At 41.7% G+C, this 19275-nt stretch overlaps 1 protein-coding gene across 1 annotated transcript; it reads right to left on the bottom strand.

Annotated features, from left to right (window-relative positions):
• Nucleotides 1-2058: 2058 nt before the first annotated feature.
• MED10 (mediator complex subunit 10) lies at nt 2059-5832 on the bottom strand. The gene is made up of 4 exons (XM_036378742.2): nt 5667-5832; nt 5400-5483; nt 3958-4060; nt 2059-2875 (listed from the first exon to the last, which is right to left on the bottom strand). Exons 1-4 carry the CDS (start codon nt 5786-5788, stop codon nt 2780-2782), a joined length of 405 nt encoding a protein of 134 aa, XP_036234635.1. The 5' UTR covers nt 5789-5832; the 3' UTR covers nt 2059-2779.
• Nucleotides 5833-19275: the final 13443 nt, after the last annotated feature.

The following is a 19275-nucleotide window of genomic DNA, read 5'->3' as shown; positions in this document are numbered from 1 at the left end:
TCGTACAAGAAGCAAGAATAAAATAATGGAATAAGAAAGTATCAAAAAGGTAGAACAGAAGCTGAGCAGAACATGAAACCTGATGATTTAACTGAGAGTTTTTTCTGGGTTTGTTTTCTGGTTTTTGGTGCTTTTTAAATTTATTTTTATTCCTAATGTATATATCCACCGCCCAAAAAAAAGTTTTCTTAGATTCCTCACAAAACACAGGCAGCTGAGATTTTGTGATGATGTTATATCCTAATCCTCCATCTCCAGCAACTAGCTCAGTCATCATGTTTACCACAACTACCTAGATATCCAGGGAAAGCATGTGATCCATGCTTTGGCTGTAAATGACCTCTCTGAGCTGGGAAAGCCTGAAACCTTCTTCTCATCAGCAGGCAAGGGTGTCAGTGTTATGGGGGTAGCCATTGTCAGTGTGGCCAGCCTCGGGCACTCAATTCATTAACTAATGACAACAATAAATCAATACACTTACAGAGCAGACATTTCACACATTTTCAGGGCCTCTGGGCTGTGGAGCTGCTTATCCCTCATGGCCCTCTAACTCCAAGCTAATCCCAGGACAAGGGGAGATGGCTTCAAACTGAAAGTGGGCAGGTTTAGGTGAGGTATTAGGAAGAAATTCTTCACAGTGGGGGTGGTGAAACACTAGAATGGGTTGTCCTTAGAAGCTGTACATGCCCATGTCTGGAAGTGCTCAAGGCCAGGTTGGAGAGGGCTTTGAGCAACTCCTCCATGGCAGAGGAGTTGAAACTAGATAACCTTTAAGATCCCTTCCAGTGCAAACTATTCTGTGCTTCTATGAATCCATGAGATATAAGTAAGACTTCTTGGAAGCACCAGTCTTAGAGTCCTACTCAACCAAATCTGACACACAAGCTGGTGTCAGTGCTAGGTGACAGAATACTCCAGCACCCAGACCAGTATCTACAGGCCTCTTGCCTCCTAAATGTTCTCTCAACTATCATTTAAATACAGTTTCCCCTGCCTGCTGTCAACAATTTTGCTCTTAAGCTCCTTTTCCAACTACATTATACACACACAAAAATCCCCTTTGCCTGTGTCCTATATACATCCCACTTGGCAGTCACAGACCTTGCTCCAACAGCTCCTAGGGATCCAGGGCATCCAGGCTGAGCCAAACACAAACATGGAGCACCTTCTCTTTGTCACTTTTCCAAGTTCATACAGTAAAATTGTGAAGGTGAAAGTGATTAGAGGTGGAACAAATACAAGAAAAAGCAAGTGTGCAGGGCAGGGTAATATCAGACAGCAACTTGATTAACCTAGACTGGTAGGTAACAAATTTTAAAAGGAACACCTAGTTTTGGTTTTGTTTTTCCTCTTGCTATGTCCAAGTCTGGTGGCACCTGGCATCACGGATGGGCTGTGCCTCAGGCAGGTAACTGAGCACAGAGTGCTTCGGGTGGGCAAACTATGCCACCAGTAACTTCAAGCATGCCTAAATCCCTGTTAAGTCTTAGCCAAGTAGGCAGGCCTGCTATGGAGCACATGCATATACAGTGCTATCTTGGAGCTCCTGCCCAAAACCACTCCATTTAGCAACCAGAAGAAAGCTACAGCAATAAAATAATTTGCTGACACAAAAAGTCAAGATAGATCTGGGAGAACAAACATAAGCACAAAGGGCTCCAGCTTCACAAATACCCAAGACTAAAAGGGCTCCTCTTGCTTCCACTGCAAACCCAATCTATCCCACAAACCTCTGATCCCTGGGTGAGGAGCCACCATCCTGTTCCAAACTAGGGCTCCCTTATGTATGAACAGTTACAGATCCCATAGATGAGTTCACAGCTAACCAGGACTTCGAGTGACAACTGCTGATGCCCAAAATCTCCTGTTTCAGGTACTAAAATGGAGGTTTTCATCATAAAACCAAATAAGCCAAGCTGACACCACCTTCAGATGTAAAATTTTAAGAGCCAAGTTTTGATACACATTTCTATCAGTGTGGAACTCAGGAAAATGCTATTTTTCCACAGCTTTCAGTTCACACTCCAAAGAGAAGCATACAAAAGAAAAATGTCAGGATTTAGATTTTTTCAAATTTTTATTCAACAACCTGCTTGCAGAAAATGAATAAACAAAAGCTTACATTAAATACTGTACAAAATATTGAAGTTGTAGAGGAGCTAGTCCCCAGGTATGCTCACGTTTTATATCCTTAGCCATCTGCACTGCAGCTCCCAGAACAAAAGATCTGAAGGTTTTCCTGGCTGCAACTAATTATGACACATGAGAACTGCAGCCCTTGACAGGCTCCTGCTCAGTAATATTTGGCAAGACAAAAGCAGTCAACTGTTCATACTGCAGTAAAAAACCCTGAAGTTTACAAATGAAAAATAATCAAGTGTAATAAATGTATTAAGAAACAGATGAGCCCACAATCCTGAGGCACACTTTCCAGAAAAAAAAAAACAAAACAAAAAACAACTGTTTTTCTGCTATGGAAATGCACTTTGTGGGAAATGCTCTGCATTGATGACCTGCAACCAATTCCATTTCTCAAACCCTCCAGGAAAGAAAAGCAGATTACCATAGGAAGTTTCAACCACAATCACTGAGAAGAAGTCTTCAGAAAGATTCAGCAGCTTCAGACCAGAACTACGAACAACCATGAAGCTCCTTTACAGTCACCACTGCCATTTTTAGTACAGTTGTTAGGAGGGCTTAGATTCTCTCTCTCTCCAATCAATGTTTTTATAACATGGTGTCAGTTTATGAGACGTTTTTAGAGCTATCAAAGGCCAACTTAAGGAGGAGGATCTTCTCCTCTAATAGCTTTGTACTTTGCCATATCTTCTGGGAACACCTTTGTCAGTTCTTGAATTAACAGGCTTTTAAATTTCTAGAAAGAGAAAAAAATAAATGTATATACATCATCTGGACAATTTATTTAGATTTCATCAAGCAATATTACCTAATGAACAGACATGTTTGTACCCAACACACCTCTCAGTGAAGTACCCAAAAACCCCCAAAACCACACAAAGAAAATGATATTTACAAAATCCACATAAAATGCCCAAGTGAAATCCACGAGGAATGCATGAGGCAAACATACATGTCTGTGAATTCCCAGAAATTCACCTGCATTTTCTCCAAAAAATACAAAGCAGTTGGACCTCTCTAGTGAACTCTGGTGCACCCATATCTGCCTGACCTTGTTAAGGAAAGCTGATTAAGGACATGTCCTCTTGATTTGATATGGAATCCACTCCACCTTCAAAAAGCAACTCACACCTGCCTTTCAAGTACACAATTTCACAAGCACAGAGAAAGAAAAAGAAGCTCAGGACTTATCTCCTTAAGTCCACATTGGGCAGTACAACTTGTCATCCTCCACACTAAGTTCAGCCAAAGAACATTCTCAGAACTCACTAAACTTCCTTTTCTGACTGTGTTTTTTTGCAGTAGTTCCAGGAGTTAAACAGTATCACGGAATGCTTAGGTTCACACTAAATGAAAGTACAAATTCAGAAACCCCTAAGCACTGGCATGCATTTTCACAAATTTTATAAAGATTGACTGATGATTATAGAGCATATTTGACATTTTAAACCTCTACTATCCATTCCAGACTGGAAAAATACCCCTTCTGTTTTGCTTATTTGTAAACTGGCACACAGCAAAATTCCACACCTGCAAAAAACCCAAGTAAAATATCTCTACTGCTACATATAGCTTTAATCAATATAAAAATCACAGTGAAAGCTGCATCCCCAACTGTGGGATAAACTACAGGTTTCCTTTCCTGAACAGGCTGTATCAGCATCAATTAAGATACAGGGATGCAGAACAATTTCTAAGACAAATGACATAATAACAGAAGTTAATAACTGCACAAGTGAAAAATACCCACATATTTACAGAAAAGTAAAAATTTATCAAATACATTACTGCATTATACTTCCATTAATTCTGGTTTACCTTCATAGTGTCAATTTTTCCTTTCACTTGCTCATTTTTAGCCAAAGCTCGCTCCAGACACTCTTTAGTGTAAAGCTGAGGGTTGCGGCCTTGATCGATGTATCTGGAAACAGAAAAGACACTGCTAAATGATCATATTCCAACTAGGATGCTCTCCAAGGTACAGAATTACTCATCTTGCTGCCTTTTTCTTTCCACTATTATCTGAAATGTGCATTTTAAAAACCACCACAGTTAAACTCAGCCATTTCCAAAAGGCATGGCCTTCCAAAAGGACAAGGCCATGGCCAGCAAACCTGTGTTTCCAGAAAGCCTCGAGAGCTTTGAATGAAGTATTAAAGGCACACCAAAAAAAAATATATCTACCAGCTCCTCACAGGTTATAAGCACAGATGATCAGAGGAAGATGGTCCTTTTCCAATCAACTGGACGGGCACTAACCAGGAAGTGGGTTACTTAGGACATGGTGAGCATTAAGCACACGGGAATATGGCACCCAGCAAATCAAGGATGAGGAGGAACTGCACATACCACAGTGAAGAGTAAAAAATTAACACTACTGTATCAGCAAACTCATCTGCAATTTTGTTTTGCAATACAATTCCTGGCAAAGGGAAACTCGCTAGAGAAAATATTGAAGAGAGTCATCACAAATTTACATCTGGAGTAAAAGCCCAATTGAAAAAAGCAATGTACAGCCAGTAGCACACTGGAGTACAGCAGACCAGCAGCATCTGGACCTAGAAGAAACACCAGTAAATTAACATATCAGCTATATCACAAAAGTTCTCTAGTATAGCTCTTCCTCTAAGTTGATTTTTCTTTTAATGTTGCAATTTTCTGAAACTAAACACCTGAGTACTGACTTAATTTATTTTCCCTTGGAACTTTAAATCCTGATCCTAATCTAGTGTAAAAGTCTATTTTTACAAATGAAAGCTGACTTACTAAATGGGTGTCCCTGCCCATGGCATGGGTGTTAGAAACACACGTTCCTGAAGGTCCCTTCTAACCTGACTCATTCTGTGATATTATGAAATCACTAAATTCGGCAGAATTCGTGTTACTGCCTACATATGCAGACGTCAAAAAAAGTCGGAAAGGCCAGACTGGGCAGGGCTCTGAGCAAATTATCTAGTAGGTGGCATCCCTGCCCACGGTGGGGGAGCTGGAACTAAATGAGCTTTAAGGTCCTTTCCAACTCAAAGCATCCCGTGGTTCTACGAACACAGGTATATATTTTATGACCTCTCCTACCTTTCTGCCTTCTCACAGGCAGAAGGTACTTCTGACCTCCTTCTGCCTGCCCACGCTCTCACGACGCTTTCAGAAGGACCGGGTTTGAGACAAGCAGCCCTCAGCTAAAATATCCACGCTGCGAAGCCAGGCTACCTCCAGTCACCGACTGCAGTACCCCCGCTTCCAGGCACACACAGACTTACTCAAAAACCTCCAAGGGCACGCTGATATCGTGAAGCTGCTGCCGGCATTTGTCGATATCCTGCAAGCCCGTCACCATGAAATTCCTGTCGGGAAGAAAACGGGTCGGGTTTAGCCGGTTTCGGGGTCGCTGCGCCGCCCCTGAGGGTGGCTGCGAGGCCAGCGATAGCCAGGCAGAGAGCGAGACAGCCCTGAGGCAGCACCCCGGGCCTGGAGGGGGAAAAGGCCCCGCAGCCCGGCCCGGCCCGCCCCCGACAACGGCCCCTCACAGTTTCTGATTGAGCCCCGTCTGGCTGCTGGGCTGGAAGTCGCTGACGATGATGCCGAGCTGCCTGATGTTCTCCACGAACTTCTCCAGGTGCTCCTCCAGGGAGTCGAACTTCTCCGCCATCGCCGCCACCGCCTCCCCCGCCCAGCGCCACTTCCGCTCAGCGGCGCCTGCGCGGAAGGGCGGGAGGCGCGAGGCGGGGCGGCCGCGCCCTCAGCCCAAGCCGCGCCCCCGGACAAGCCACGCCCCCGGACAAGCCACGCCCCCTCCCTCACGGGCGGCGCCGTCCCGGCTCCCGCCGCCGCCGCTGAGGGGAATCCGGGACAGCGCCGGATCGGCGGCCGCACCCCGGCATTGTGTGTTCGAACGTGTGCTGTGCCTGCCAGCTCTGAGCTGTGTTCGGGCTTGTGTAAGAAATAGAAGCGGTGACAGGCAGAGGTTCTGCTTCATAATAAACCCTACACTGGAATCATCTGGGGAATAGCAAAACGTAGAAACACGGAATAGCAGAGTGGTTTGGGATGTAAGGGACCATCTGGTTCCAGTTCTCTGCCATAGGCAGAGAAACCTCCCACTAGACCAGGTGGCTCAGAGCCCCTTCCAACCTGGGCTTGAACATGTGTGGAGATGGGGCATCCAGAGCTTCTCTTGGCAGCCTGTTCCAGGGCCTCACCACCCTCACAGTGAAGAATTTATTCCTGTATCCAATCTAAACGCGCCCTCTCTCAGCTTGAGCCCATTGCTTCTTGTTCTGTTATTAATTGGTCTATGTTAAATAATGCAGCTATCAGTCATCCCTGTGGGAAGGTTGCCTGACATGCTTAGACCCCCACGGCACATCACAGTAACTATGTTTTACAAATAGCTTGTTTTCAGTCTGTCTGTTTTGGGTTGAACCTGAGCAGATCAGTCCAGTAATGTCAGGAGATAATGTCATCCACCTCTGGGGTCCCCAACATGGGAAGGACATGGATCCTTGGAGAGAGTCCAGAGGAGGCCACCACATTGATCAGAGGGATGGAGCACCTCTTCTATGAGGAAAGGCTGGGAGACTTTGGATTTTTCAGCCTAGAAAAGAGAAGAGGAGACCTAATTACTTCTTAGAAAAGGGGAGACCTTCTCTCTTCTTAGAAAAAAGAAGGGGAGACCTAATTACAGCCTTCCGGTACTTGTTGGGAGTCTGCAAAAAAGATAGAGAGGGACTTTTTATAAGAGCATGAAGTGGCTTCAAACTGAAAAACAGTAGGATTAGATTAAATATTAGAAATAAATTCTTTACTGTGGTGTAGTGAGATACTGGGAGAGGTTGCCCAGAGAAGCTGTGGATGTCCCATCCCTGCAAGTGTTCAAGACAAGTGTCCAAGGCTGGTTAGGGCTCTGAGCAGAAGGCATCCCTGCCCATGACAGGGGCTTGTAACTGGATTATACCTTCCATCCCAAACTGGGAGTTAATGTATTTTATGCATTTTGTAGCTATAACTTGCAGTGATTTCTGCTGCACAATGAGAACCATCAAAATCTGCAATTCTTAATTTCTCGGATGCATCTTATTTTTCCATTTCCTATTCATGACAATAACACGATCAAATGGTTGGTTTCTGTTCTGGGTTACCATGCTAGACCAGTAGCAAGAAGTTAGGTTTTTGCAAAATGTAAAGGACTGTTTGGGAGTTCATAGGATTAAGTATGCTAACCTAAAATTAAAAAGCAAGTAACTGTAAAGAGCACTGAATATTAAGGAAGATATAGGACAGTGCAGATGTGAAATTAAAAAATAATCCTAAAATGCAGAAAACAATTTACCCATTCTAGGCCTTGACAAGTATTGTCATCCTATGATAAAGTAATCCCACTGCCTATTGACCAGCAGTTGCTGACCATCCTGTATCTATCATTGGCAGAATGTTGTCTGGACAGCAGAAGTCCCAGGATTGTGAGATTTTAAGACAAGTACTTCGTAAAATGAGAGATCTTGGCCTGAGAAAAAGAATAACTGTTTCTAATATTTGGAAGGAAGGATGTAGAATAGGGTGCACTTACCAAGTTAGATATGAACATGAGGAACAGGGGTGTCAAGTTTTGAAAGAACAGTGTAAATGCAAACGATTGTGTCAGGCATGGCTCTGCAGGCACAAGGGACTGAGATTCAAACAGAAGAGTTGATTTATGTCCATTTTTCCATATGGGCAGCCACATCCAGTGGAAGTACGGAGCAGACCCCTTCACTTACACTAAATTCAGTAACAAACAAGGGCTTTGAGGTACTGTTAAAACTTCTTTTCCTTCCAGTTTGGGGAAAGTCTTTGATTCTTCAAACTGAGCAAATATGACTTCTAGCTTGCTTGGGATAAATGCTAGAGATGTCCATGATCACATCTAACTCATGGAAAGTATTCAACAGAAAAAATAATGGAAGTTTAACATCAAATATCGAGATATCCAGCTCACTGTAAATCTGTATTTACTAGCCTGTTTAGGTTAGATTAATGAATTATGTAAGATAAATGTATTCAGTGGTATTAAGGTTAAAATTTGCTATAAATATATTACCAGTTGTTAAATTTTTCTCATGATCACTAGCTTGGGCATTGTTTTTATGTTCAGGGATAAAATGTAAAGATTAGAAACTTGTGTTCCAGTGAGAGAGAGAAACAGAAAGAAAGTCAGTCTGACAAATAACTGAATTGATCAATAGGTATGTAGAGACAAAAAGATTTAGAAAGAAAATGTCGTGGCTCATGATGTAAGTAACTGTATTGCACTTGTACCCTGATTTTCATAGAGGGAGTGGGCAATTATACAGACATGTAAGCTGGACATCTGCACTGGCAGTTAAGTAGGGTTTGTAATAAAGGATGGAATGAGAGGCCATATGGATCAATATGACCCATTTGGGAAGAGCAGCACAGATTACATGAAAGAAAATCCTGTTTTGCAAACCCCTAATGAGTTTTTCAAGGGGTCAGCAAGCATATAGGCAAAAGTGATCTAAATTATACAGTCTACTTGATTTCCCATCAGCTCTAAGAGAAATCCTTAAAATAAATGTTTTAAGGAAATAAAGGAATGGAATGAAGAGAGAAATCCTAAACTGAATAAAGAACTGAATTCCAGATAGGAAATGCAGGACAGGGGCAAACATTTAATTCTTGCAAGGGGTGAACTGATCTCAGAAGAGTTCAACGGGGAACTAAGCTGAAAATTCTGCCATTGAGTATGTTCATAGATGACCCAGAAAAGAGATCAGATGGTACAATGAGTAAATTGGCTTATGAGAAAATTACTTGGCAGACTAAAGATGAATGCAGTTTGTAGGAAACTGTAGGAGGACCTGAAAAGACTTTAAGATGGATCATGTAAAGCGATGCGCATAGCAAGCAAAAATCCCCTAGTTTCACATGAAGATTCATGACCTCTTGACCATTACCACACAGGAGCAAGACCTGAGGATCAGAATAGAAAGTTCTTTGAAAACATCAGGTCAGCACTCAGCAGTGTTCAGAAGTCATGTGGAGAGTTAGGAATTGTCAGGAAAGGAATGTGAGAACAAAACAGAAAATGTCGTGCTACTGCATAAATCCACAATTTGCCCCAACCTTGAATACTGTGTGCAGTTCTCATTCCCTGGAGTGGGTCTGGAAAGGAGTCAGAGCAGGGCTGCCAAGATAACTGTAGATATGAAATGGCTTCTGTAATAGGAAAACAGGAACAGACAGGGACACTTCAGCTCGAGAGAGAGAGCCCGCTAATGAGACTTATGGCCAACACTTCACTGTGTTTACAGAGCCATGAGTGGTCTGCAGCCTAGACTGTCTTTCAGCACAAAAACCCGGGGCCATCAAAGTAAAGCCAAGAAGTGACAACTTCAGGACATGCAAAAAGCAGTGATTTTTGTCATACAAAGTTCATAAGCCCTGTGGGACTATTTGCCAATGGATGTTATGGACAGAAAATGCTTAGCTGTGTTGAAGGGAAAATGGGGCAAATGCTTGGTAGACAGCCAGGGAGATGTAGGTAAACCACTCCTGGCTCAGGAAATCCCATGGACTGAAGGTAGCCCCAGGCCAGGAGGGTAGTCAGGAGAGGTCTTATAGATGCTTTTCCCGTCTGCTCTTCAGCATTTACTTCTGATTAGTGCTGAGCACAGGATACTGGCCCAGATGGAGCTTTCATCTGTATCTGGGGGGTTACTGCTATGAGGCCCTCCCGGCTTGTCAAATGATGACCTGTGCTGTGAAGGATGCAGACAGATTGCATAATGGTTTCTTACCCAGCAGAACGTAAAAAGATTGATTTGAGACTGCTTATACAGCCTTTGGGTCTGGAAAAAAGCTCAGCTCGCTGTTTTCTTATTTAGTCTTACATATACTCCAGATAAATGACTTGTCCAATATAATAAGACACAACGTGGTGTTTAAGATTCATAACTGAAAGTGCTGAGACAGTAAACTTCTCATGAATACAAAAAGCAACAAATAATTCATCTGTTCGTCTATCTCTAGAACTATAACTCTCCTCCCAGCTCATGTTTTCTGCTGCTAGCCAGTAAAGTGGAAGAAAATTAATAAAGAAAGTAAAATAGATCATGTTTCTCTCCTGTCTTTCTCTCTTTTCTTCTGCATGATTATATCACTCCTTCTTCATTCTGCAGACAAAGAAATGGAGGTTGAAATTTCAGGTCATTAACTGGGAGCATCACCTGCTAAGAATTCCATTGTGTGAGCCATCTACCCTTCATTGTTTTAATTACAACAGGTAATAAATAAGCAGAAGAGAAGCAGGGGAGATAGATGTGAACAGCACATTGGATACCATTCACCTGCTCCTGATAGGTCAGGCTGATGGCAATTTTGTTTAGGATGTTTTTCAGCTGACTCAGAAGCATGTGGTACTGTCACATTTTACTGCATAAAAATAATGTGATACAATAAAATAAAATAAACAATTTTTAAAAATCAATTATGCAGCTGAATAAGAGCTGTAATTATAATTTCCATACAGATTTTGTGTTTAGTAATGTGTTCATTAATGACTTGAAATAATAAATGCCTTACCACAAATTAGCAGGATGATGCATTTATGTATCATGGCTGGATCTCTGTCTGAGATCATCTAAATTTATTTATCTAAGAAATAGAAGGATCAGGATATCGTTCTTAAGTTAATTTTGTGGTCTTCCAAGTCCTGCAGATCTGGGAATGTTCTGGGACCTGATCCAAAGATAACTGAGACCCATGAGGTTCTTTCTATTGATGGTAAAGGACATGGATGACAGTCTGTTCTCACAACACTGCCTCCAAGGAGGTCAGCAAGACACAGCAAAGGACTTACATATATGCTTCAGGACAGGAATATTATTTTCACAGTGTGGTGATAACTCATCTAGATCTGCAATACTGAAACCTTTTATTTCATAGAGCCTTTATTATCCCATAAAGAATTAATTCTTAATTTTGTTTTTCAAAAATATGCTGAGAAATCAGTGGAATTATCTGTGGTTTTTCCCCCTGGAATATTAAAGTTATTCATCAGACTGAGTTTATGTTACATTCATATTGCTGCCATATGTCATTTAAAGCAAAATTAAAGTCTACTCTTCTGAAATGCAGAGTTGCTTTCAACAGTTGAGTAGGGATTTTTTTACCACATGTGTGAGAAAGACATGTATATAAATATTTATATGTGTATACTTATACATATATGTATATATAATCATACTCCTAGAAAAATGCTCCTCTCGTTATACAATACTAACAAGTAAGGTTGATTTGCCTATTGCTGATTTTTATTTTTCCCCCTGTAACTCAGAATAAGTAGCATCCTGTATTTAAAACTGATACTTTTTTTATTACCTAGGATACAGGAAAGCAGGTATAGGAATATCCTGGGCAGAGACAATTTCTAAGACTCCCAGACAACATGTGTGCTAACAAATGAAAAAGACCTAGGACCTTTTTCCAGCACTGAGTCCAGCTGACATGGAGAAGACCTTATTTGTACTCAAAATCCTGAAATGGACCTCAGAGCAGTTCTGGAAGCATATGGGTGGTCTAGATGAAAAAGCTGACTGTGTACCTTTGTCACTATTCTATAGTGTGGGTGCCTGTGCTCCTGTGCTTGTGTCCTTCCCTGTCACTTCTCATTTTTCTAAGGTAGAGCTGTTACTCACAGTGTACAGGGAAATGGAAGCAATGGCCACATGGGTTCAAACCAGGGGACAAATCAACAAATCAGAAAAATTACTTAGCATTCAGGGTTATACCCCTGAAAGAGGTTTAGATAAGCAAGGTGAGCACAGCCATGGTCACAGCTGGTATGGAGCTACTGGCACCACTTACTTGGGGCTAGAGTATCATAGAAGGGTAGAATATAAAAGGATAGAATGGTTTGGAAGGGACCTTAAAGACCATCTAGTTCCAACTTCCCTTCCATGGGCATCATACCTTTTACTAGATCAGGTTTCTCAAAGCCCCATCCAACTTGGCTTTGAACACTTCCAGGGATGGGGCACCCACAATTTCTCTAAGCAACCTGTTCCAGAGTATCATCATCCTCACAGTGAAGAATTTCTTCCTAACATCTAATCTAAATCTCTCCTCTTTAGTCTAAAAGCATTTGCCCTTGTTCTATCATTATCTGCCTGGGTAAAAAAGTTGCTCTCCCTCTTTTTTATAATCCTGGGCCTTATGGGGCTGTCCCGTAGTAGAGGCTGGAATCGGTGAACATTACAGGGCTCAGCCTGATCAATACAAAGTATCTCATGTTCACAGAAATCCCCACAAGCTGCCCCCAGAACTGGGACTACCAGTTCTTCTTCTGAAGTGCACAGGTTTAAACCAACAGTGGTGTATGAATGCATGGCAGAATGCGTGGTAGGCTCTGGGGGACTTCAGGATGTGATGGGGCAAAAGGTTTGAATAGATGGCTCCTCTAGTCCATCCTGTCCTGTGGACTCCTGGGACATAGTCCTAGCCTGTTGGCTCTGTGGTATACTTTATCATGTCAGTAGGAATTCCTTCCTGGAAGGCACGAGAAGACAGGCAGGCAGTGCACCAAAGAAATCTCTTTGTACTATTATTTGGGAGGGGCCTTCAAGTGCCTTTTCAGTTTTAAACTTGTTCTTCACACTCTTGCATGTTGATATCCCACTGTCTCCACAATCTGCCTGCATCACTGTGAAAGATACTTTACTATTCATACCCAGCATCCAGTCTTCAAATAGGTTTTATTTACAGAAGTTGCCTGAGGAAGACTCTAATTTATAGCTATTGATTCTTTCCACACCTCTGTCTAACTGATGAAGAAATGCTTTATTGCCCAGTTAGTTTAGATACAGATAGTATATATATATCTATTCTGTGCTTTAATCAAATAATTGAATCATCTCTCAGACTTCTATATGATAAACACACTGAATTCTTCACACTTTTTTCTTTAATCAATTTCAGGTTTTTTGGTGTTTCAATTTTTTTCAATCTCAGCAGAAAAGGGAAGGTGACCTGCACATTTCGGTCTTGTATTGGTCCCCACAATGGTGTTGGTCCCTGTTCCCCCATGCCTTGTTCCTCTTCCCTATCCCTTCCTATTTATGCACTGCAGGGCTGCAGAATTCCTCTATTCAACAAGGTCTCTCTATGCCACCAGATTGTGATGATCTGGTACAGACTGACCCCTAATTTCCTTTAATGTTTCCTTTTACAGGGAACATGGTCTGCAGTTACATAAGCTTCATTATTTGCTCCTAGTAGGATGACTTCACAAATGATTTTTATTAAAACACATTTATTTCACAAACACAGCTATTCAATTCAGTCTGCCTCCACACTCTATCACTTTGCTGGCCTTTCTGTATGCTTTTCTTTTATTTGCAAGTCTTATTTACCTCCAGACCATCAATACAACTATTAAATTAGGGCAGCAGCAGTCCCCTGGAAATTCTGCCGGCAATGTTGCCAGATAATGTCCCACTTGTAAACAGATCACCTGGTCTGTCATATTGCTTCCAAAACTGAATTTGGAATGATTAGAACAGCCTGATGTGAGGCAATTCCAGGATAAGTCTGGCATAAGGGACTGCCTGAGAGGCCTCTTTTTACAAACTGTATGGATGAGTTTTCTCAGATTTGCCTTGCTCAGGCCGTTAGTCCAATGCTATTCCAATGGGCATCATGTCCCTGCATGTCTCCACAAGCCCTGGCTCAGGCTGTGCCACATAATATCATCATATAATAAAACCACTATTTTCACAGTCCTTCAGTGTCCCTGACTTTCCAAAACAGTTAGTAGCACAGGCTGTCAGACTGCTTTCTGTACTGTGAAGGATGAAAAGCTAGAGCAGGAAAAGCTTGTTTTCACAATGATCCCCTCACAGACCCCATAGTTTGTGTCTTTTCCATGCCTCCTGCCTCCGCAGCACAGGTCTTCAGACACAACCTCAGAGCACATGTCCAATGGAATGGGACATCATGTGACTAGAGATGGAGGTAAAAAAATCCATATGAACACAGTTCACCATGGTGTTGGGGGCCTCACGTATCTTCCCTGATGTTCACCTTAGCAGGCATCTACTGAAGGAACAGAAGACACTGTGCATCCTAGGGACCATGGCAGAGAAGACTGATCATGCATAGGTAGGGAATAGCATGCCCTGATGCCAGAGAAAGGCTGTTTGAAGAGGAATGGGAGGAAACAAACTATTCTCAGAACAGGAGGAAATCAAATAAGTTAAACTGATTCAAGAGGTGTTTGCTCCCTGCCTGCTACTGGGTTGACAGCAGCCCTTCCACTCTCTGTCTTCCCTTTGCCACCAGAACCATAATGTCAGACCTGGTTACAGCCTCCTTGGATGAGTACCACAGGTAGAGGGGTGAGTCCTTGGGCAAGCCTAATGAGACACGTCTGAAAACAAACACGCCCTACCTAGAAGCTTGGATAGATCCTCCTTTTCCAGTTTTCACATATTTTTCTACTTTGGCATTTCATATACCACCAAAAGCCACCAAATGCATTTCAAATGCCACCACTGGCTGAGTTCCATATGTATGAATTTTGTTGCATGGGATTCTGCTGCAGTAGCCAGCTATGGATGAGAGGTTGTGTTTAGCTCTGCCCATCACCACTGCTGTAGTTGTGGTCTAAGTCTACAACAGACCTAATGTAATTTAACCTACTTTGAATGCATGTCTTAGAACCAAGCAGATTTTTTGTTTCTATTTCCCATATTTCAGTCTAGAAACAAGGATGTCCAGGGTCATCTTCTGTCTCATCAATCCAGATACAGCAGTATTCTTTAGAAACAAAAGAAATTACTTATTTCTTCTAATTTAGTTAATTGTAACAAATTAGTTTTCATAGGAACAACCAGATATGAAGCAGCCAGCTGAGGTTTGCTCCTTAGTACGACCATCCCAACCCTGATAACGCCCCCCCTCTAAAGTGCACAGCAAGCCAGCAGCTGGGGTACCTTCCAGTGCTTCCTGATTCAAGCACAGGTTTGCTCCTACCATTCTTTTGTAGATGATATTGCAGGAGGAAGTGTCTGTTGTTCCTAAATCTAACAGAGAAAAGACTCCATCTTTTTGGCTTGCTAATGATAAACCCAGCAGCTGATCTACAACTGTGTGCAGATTCTGATAATCCACCATCTCATTCTCATGTGCCTCTTTCAATGTGTACAAAGAACCACTGACTTGCACTGATCCCACATGGCAAAATCCCTTCTTTTACATCTATGACTGCAGACACAGGGTGACAAACCATTTGTTCTTCACATGGTATACAACTCAGTGCTCACTATATTCCTCCTTTTATTGGTTTTTCAGAAGCAGCAGTGACTCATGCAAGGAACTGTCATTTCTACTTCAAATGGAGCTGCCACCCAAAAAATTTATTTCTTGAACCTAAGTGGTGAAGCACATGATGTCATTTAATCACAGAAAGAACCAGTGTTGCATGCCTGATGCTGTGAATTCAGCAGGCTTGCTGTTGTAGCCATGCCTGTGGATAACTGCTGACTGGGAGTGTTGTCATCTGTTTGCCCTGTTAACCTAGAACCATAGAATCAGGTTGGAAAAAATCTCTAAGATTATTGAGTTCAATCATTAACCCAGCATTGCCAAGTCCACCACAAAACTATGTCCCTAAGTGCCACATCTACACATAATACAAGTCTTTTGTCATATTCCAAAATGTATTTCGGACTGGATCAATGTTTCTATAACATTCTGCAGATGTGACCCTCTGCAGGGTCCACCTGTCTCCCTGGCAGTTCTTTGTGTAAGCTATGTATGCATCTCTCCAGCCAAGGACCAGGGAACTACCAGCTGGTGGCAGCAGCAGATTCTCCAAGATCAGAATGTGAGGACTTCATCTCAGGTCCTGGTGACACTGTATGAAAGTAAGCAAATACACTCTCCTCATTTTAAAGAAACTGAGCCATTATCAGTAACCTTGCAACTAATCTAACTATTTTTAAAAGAACTTTGCTTTTCTAATCCTTTGATGCCTTTTGAATTTTTTGCTTAGTAGTTTGGGTGTTGTAAGTGGCACTGAGAAACAAGAAGCTAAAACATATATCTCACTGTTGTGAGGACCAGGCTGATGTTAAGGTCTTAGGATAAAGGAGGAAAAGTTCATTGCCCATAAATGCGTTGCAAGTGACCTTTCTTATGGCTGCGTGCTGTAAAGTGGAAAATCAGATAATATGGTGAGATTTAAGGGAATATGAAGGTAAAGGATTGACTGGGGTCAAAGAAAAACTGTTGAGCTGGCATCAAAGAGGAGTGTGTGTTGTTCTGAGATCCAAATGTGATCTTATATAATCTTATACAAATGGTCTAATACTTCCCCATCTTTACTCAAAATACATCACTGAGTGCCATCTTCAGTCACATCAACCTGTTCTTTTAAAGCTGCATCACTCTGGCAGCACATCTTTTTAATCCCTTCTACCAACCCATCGTTCTTTTTTTATCTTCTTTTTTCCTTCTTTGTCTGCTTCTGTGGATTTATGTAAAAACTCCTTATCATTGGTCCCTCATTGTACTATGGAACTTTATTGTGTTGTCACTTCAGGAGAGCAAAAGGTCTGTGATGCCATATGAAAACTTCAGGATCCAAAAGTTATTTCATGGCACCATAAGGTCTTTGAGACTAAATTCCAGCAATTCTGCCTTTAAAGTTTAACTGAAGTTGGTGTCTCTGTGTTAATTTTGTGTGGTTTACACCAACATCCATCTGTTGCTTAGATGATCTACAGTGCTTTTGCTGATCCAGAGGTTAATCTGGTGCTCTGATCAGGTAATAGACATTTTGTGCGTCCTTTTGGTGCTGTGAACCAGACTACTGGAACACCTGGCATGCTGCTTTCAGGCTCAGCTGCTGGGCACTGACAAGTGAGACAGGTCTGGCAGCAGCCCTCAGCTTCATGAGGGATGGACTGCATCTGAGGCAGGAGACCCCTCAGACTCTTCTTGGGGTAAAGAGCCATCCATGAACTGGATACGCTACAGAAAAGGGGCTACCTAGGGCTCAGATTCATATTGCTTGCCCCCAGTTAAAAGCAGGATTGTTGCAAGGCCTCACCCATGGCCCTGGCTCTTGGGTTATATGTAGCAGTTCATGATCTCAAGCCTTTAAAAATTCTAGTAATAACTGACAGAATCACACAAACAAAAATTTTTCTATCCAAAGTAGAGGGACCATCAAATAGTTGCCACTCCTCCAACCATTCCATGGAATGCAGCTTCGTCGCTGAACAGCTACAGATTTACTTCAAAAATGACATCGTAGGACAAAAATGTGGCCAGATGTGGCTGAAAGTGGAACAAGGTAAAGCATGAATTGTACCTTTATCTGGGGAGAAATTTGTAAATGACTTCTGCCCTGTACTGGCCACATCTTGAATTTGTGTATGAGTGCAAGAATTTAAAAATACTTGTGTGTGTATGTGAGAAGGTCACCTCTGACACAGAGTTCTGTGATTCAGAACTGCAGGATGCAAATGTATTTTAGTCAGTAAGTAGCAATACATGGACATGAACACCCTGAACATAAAAAGCTTCTTCTGAGCATTTCCAGTGCTGTGCAGACTTAAAAATCAGACAGCCAACCATATTCTCCATGGATATTGTTTACCTCACTCATTCTCAAAACCTATCACTGTGATACAATGGCTATTCATTTACCCAGGTATCCTTTGCATTTAGCTGGGCTTATCTTGTCTGTTGAGTAGAGGTCACCTCAAGACTGTTGTTTACCTAAGTCAGTAAAAGAGATTAGCATTGCCAGATGGACTTCCAACACCAAGGAGAAGGTAATTTCAAAGAATATGTTAACAGGAACATAGGAATCGCACATATACCTTTATAAGTTTTAATATTTCAGGACTGAACAATTTTATGCCTTTCTTCATTCTTGCTGTTTGTTGCTGAAAATGCCTTTCTTCTGAATATCCTTCTAAAAATAAATGGTGTTGTAACTTTGGAGGATGAAAGAAGGCAAACAGAAAATGAACAGTCAAAGGTGCCCAGTGTGATACTAGTAAGCATCAGGACAACTCAGGCAAAAGAAGGAGAGATTAATAAATAGCTTGCCTGCTGAAAATGTGTGTGTTTGCAAGTTGGCAAACAATTAGCTAAATATAAGTCCATTTTATTCTAGGAAGGCGAGTGTGTCCCATGCTGTAAATTAAATCAATGGAGCCTACCAAGCCAACCTAGGTAAATAACTCCTCCAAAAGAATTCCAGGCCTAGAGGCTGACCTAATCCTGAGTATAACAGCAGGATAAATGAACCCTAAGATTCTAATGCCACCTATAACAATTTATCTTCAGACCTGCAGAGGAAGGCAAAAAAAAGAGCAGTAGAGGACAAATCATGCATCAGGAAGAATAAAATAAAATCTTTCCCAACTCCAGTGGAAGCCCTGAGGCATGGAATTATTATAATGCAAATTGACAGTGATCTAATCTATTTTCTCACACACTTGGGGATACTGACACACCAGATGCCCAGGGACTCATAATATAAGCTTAATTTTCTCTCTTCAGGCATTTTCCTATTCTATTGTGTTGTACAATTATGCCCATAAACTTCTCAGGCTCCTTGCTACAAGACTGCAAGCTACTCCTTCCAGTGCTCAGGAGAGTATTCAAATGCTTCCTTCATCATATCTGGAAGCCTTTAGATTTCCAGTGCAGATGTATTCAGGATTACTCACTGTACTGCCATTTGATCATGTGATGAAGTCAATATCCCACTCTGACATTTACTTCTCAAATATATTTATTAAGTGTTATCACAGCCCTATTCATCTTTGCTGAGCTATACTAAACAAGAAAAAAAGTCTTTTAATTTTCCTACAAAGATAGGACTTTTGTTCCCCTAATCATTCTAGAAATGCTTCTGTGCACTTGTTCAATTTAACATTTTCTATCACTTGGCATTAAAATTCTGCTGCATTTAAATTGAAGTAAACAATACACATATGAACTTTTTGCTGAACCACAGGTAACTCGTTTTTTGCAAACTCAGCAAAAACAAGAAAACCACTGGCCAATATTATCCTACTAGAAAACAAAAACAAAAAACCAACAAACCCAAACAAACAA

The sequence above is a fragment of the Molothrus ater genome, chromosome 1 (genome assembly GCF_012460135.2).
Source record: "Molothrus ater isolate BHLD 08-10-18 breed brown headed cowbird chromosome 1, BPBGC_Mater_1.1, whole genome shotgun sequence".
In the NCBI taxonomy this organism is placed as follows: domain Eukaryota; kingdom Metazoa; phylum Chordata; class Aves; order Passeriformes; family Icteridae; genus Molothrus; species Molothrus ater.
The sequence above is the reverse complement of the archived record's forward strand: the minus strand, read 5'-3'. Positions and strand labels throughout refer to the sequence as shown.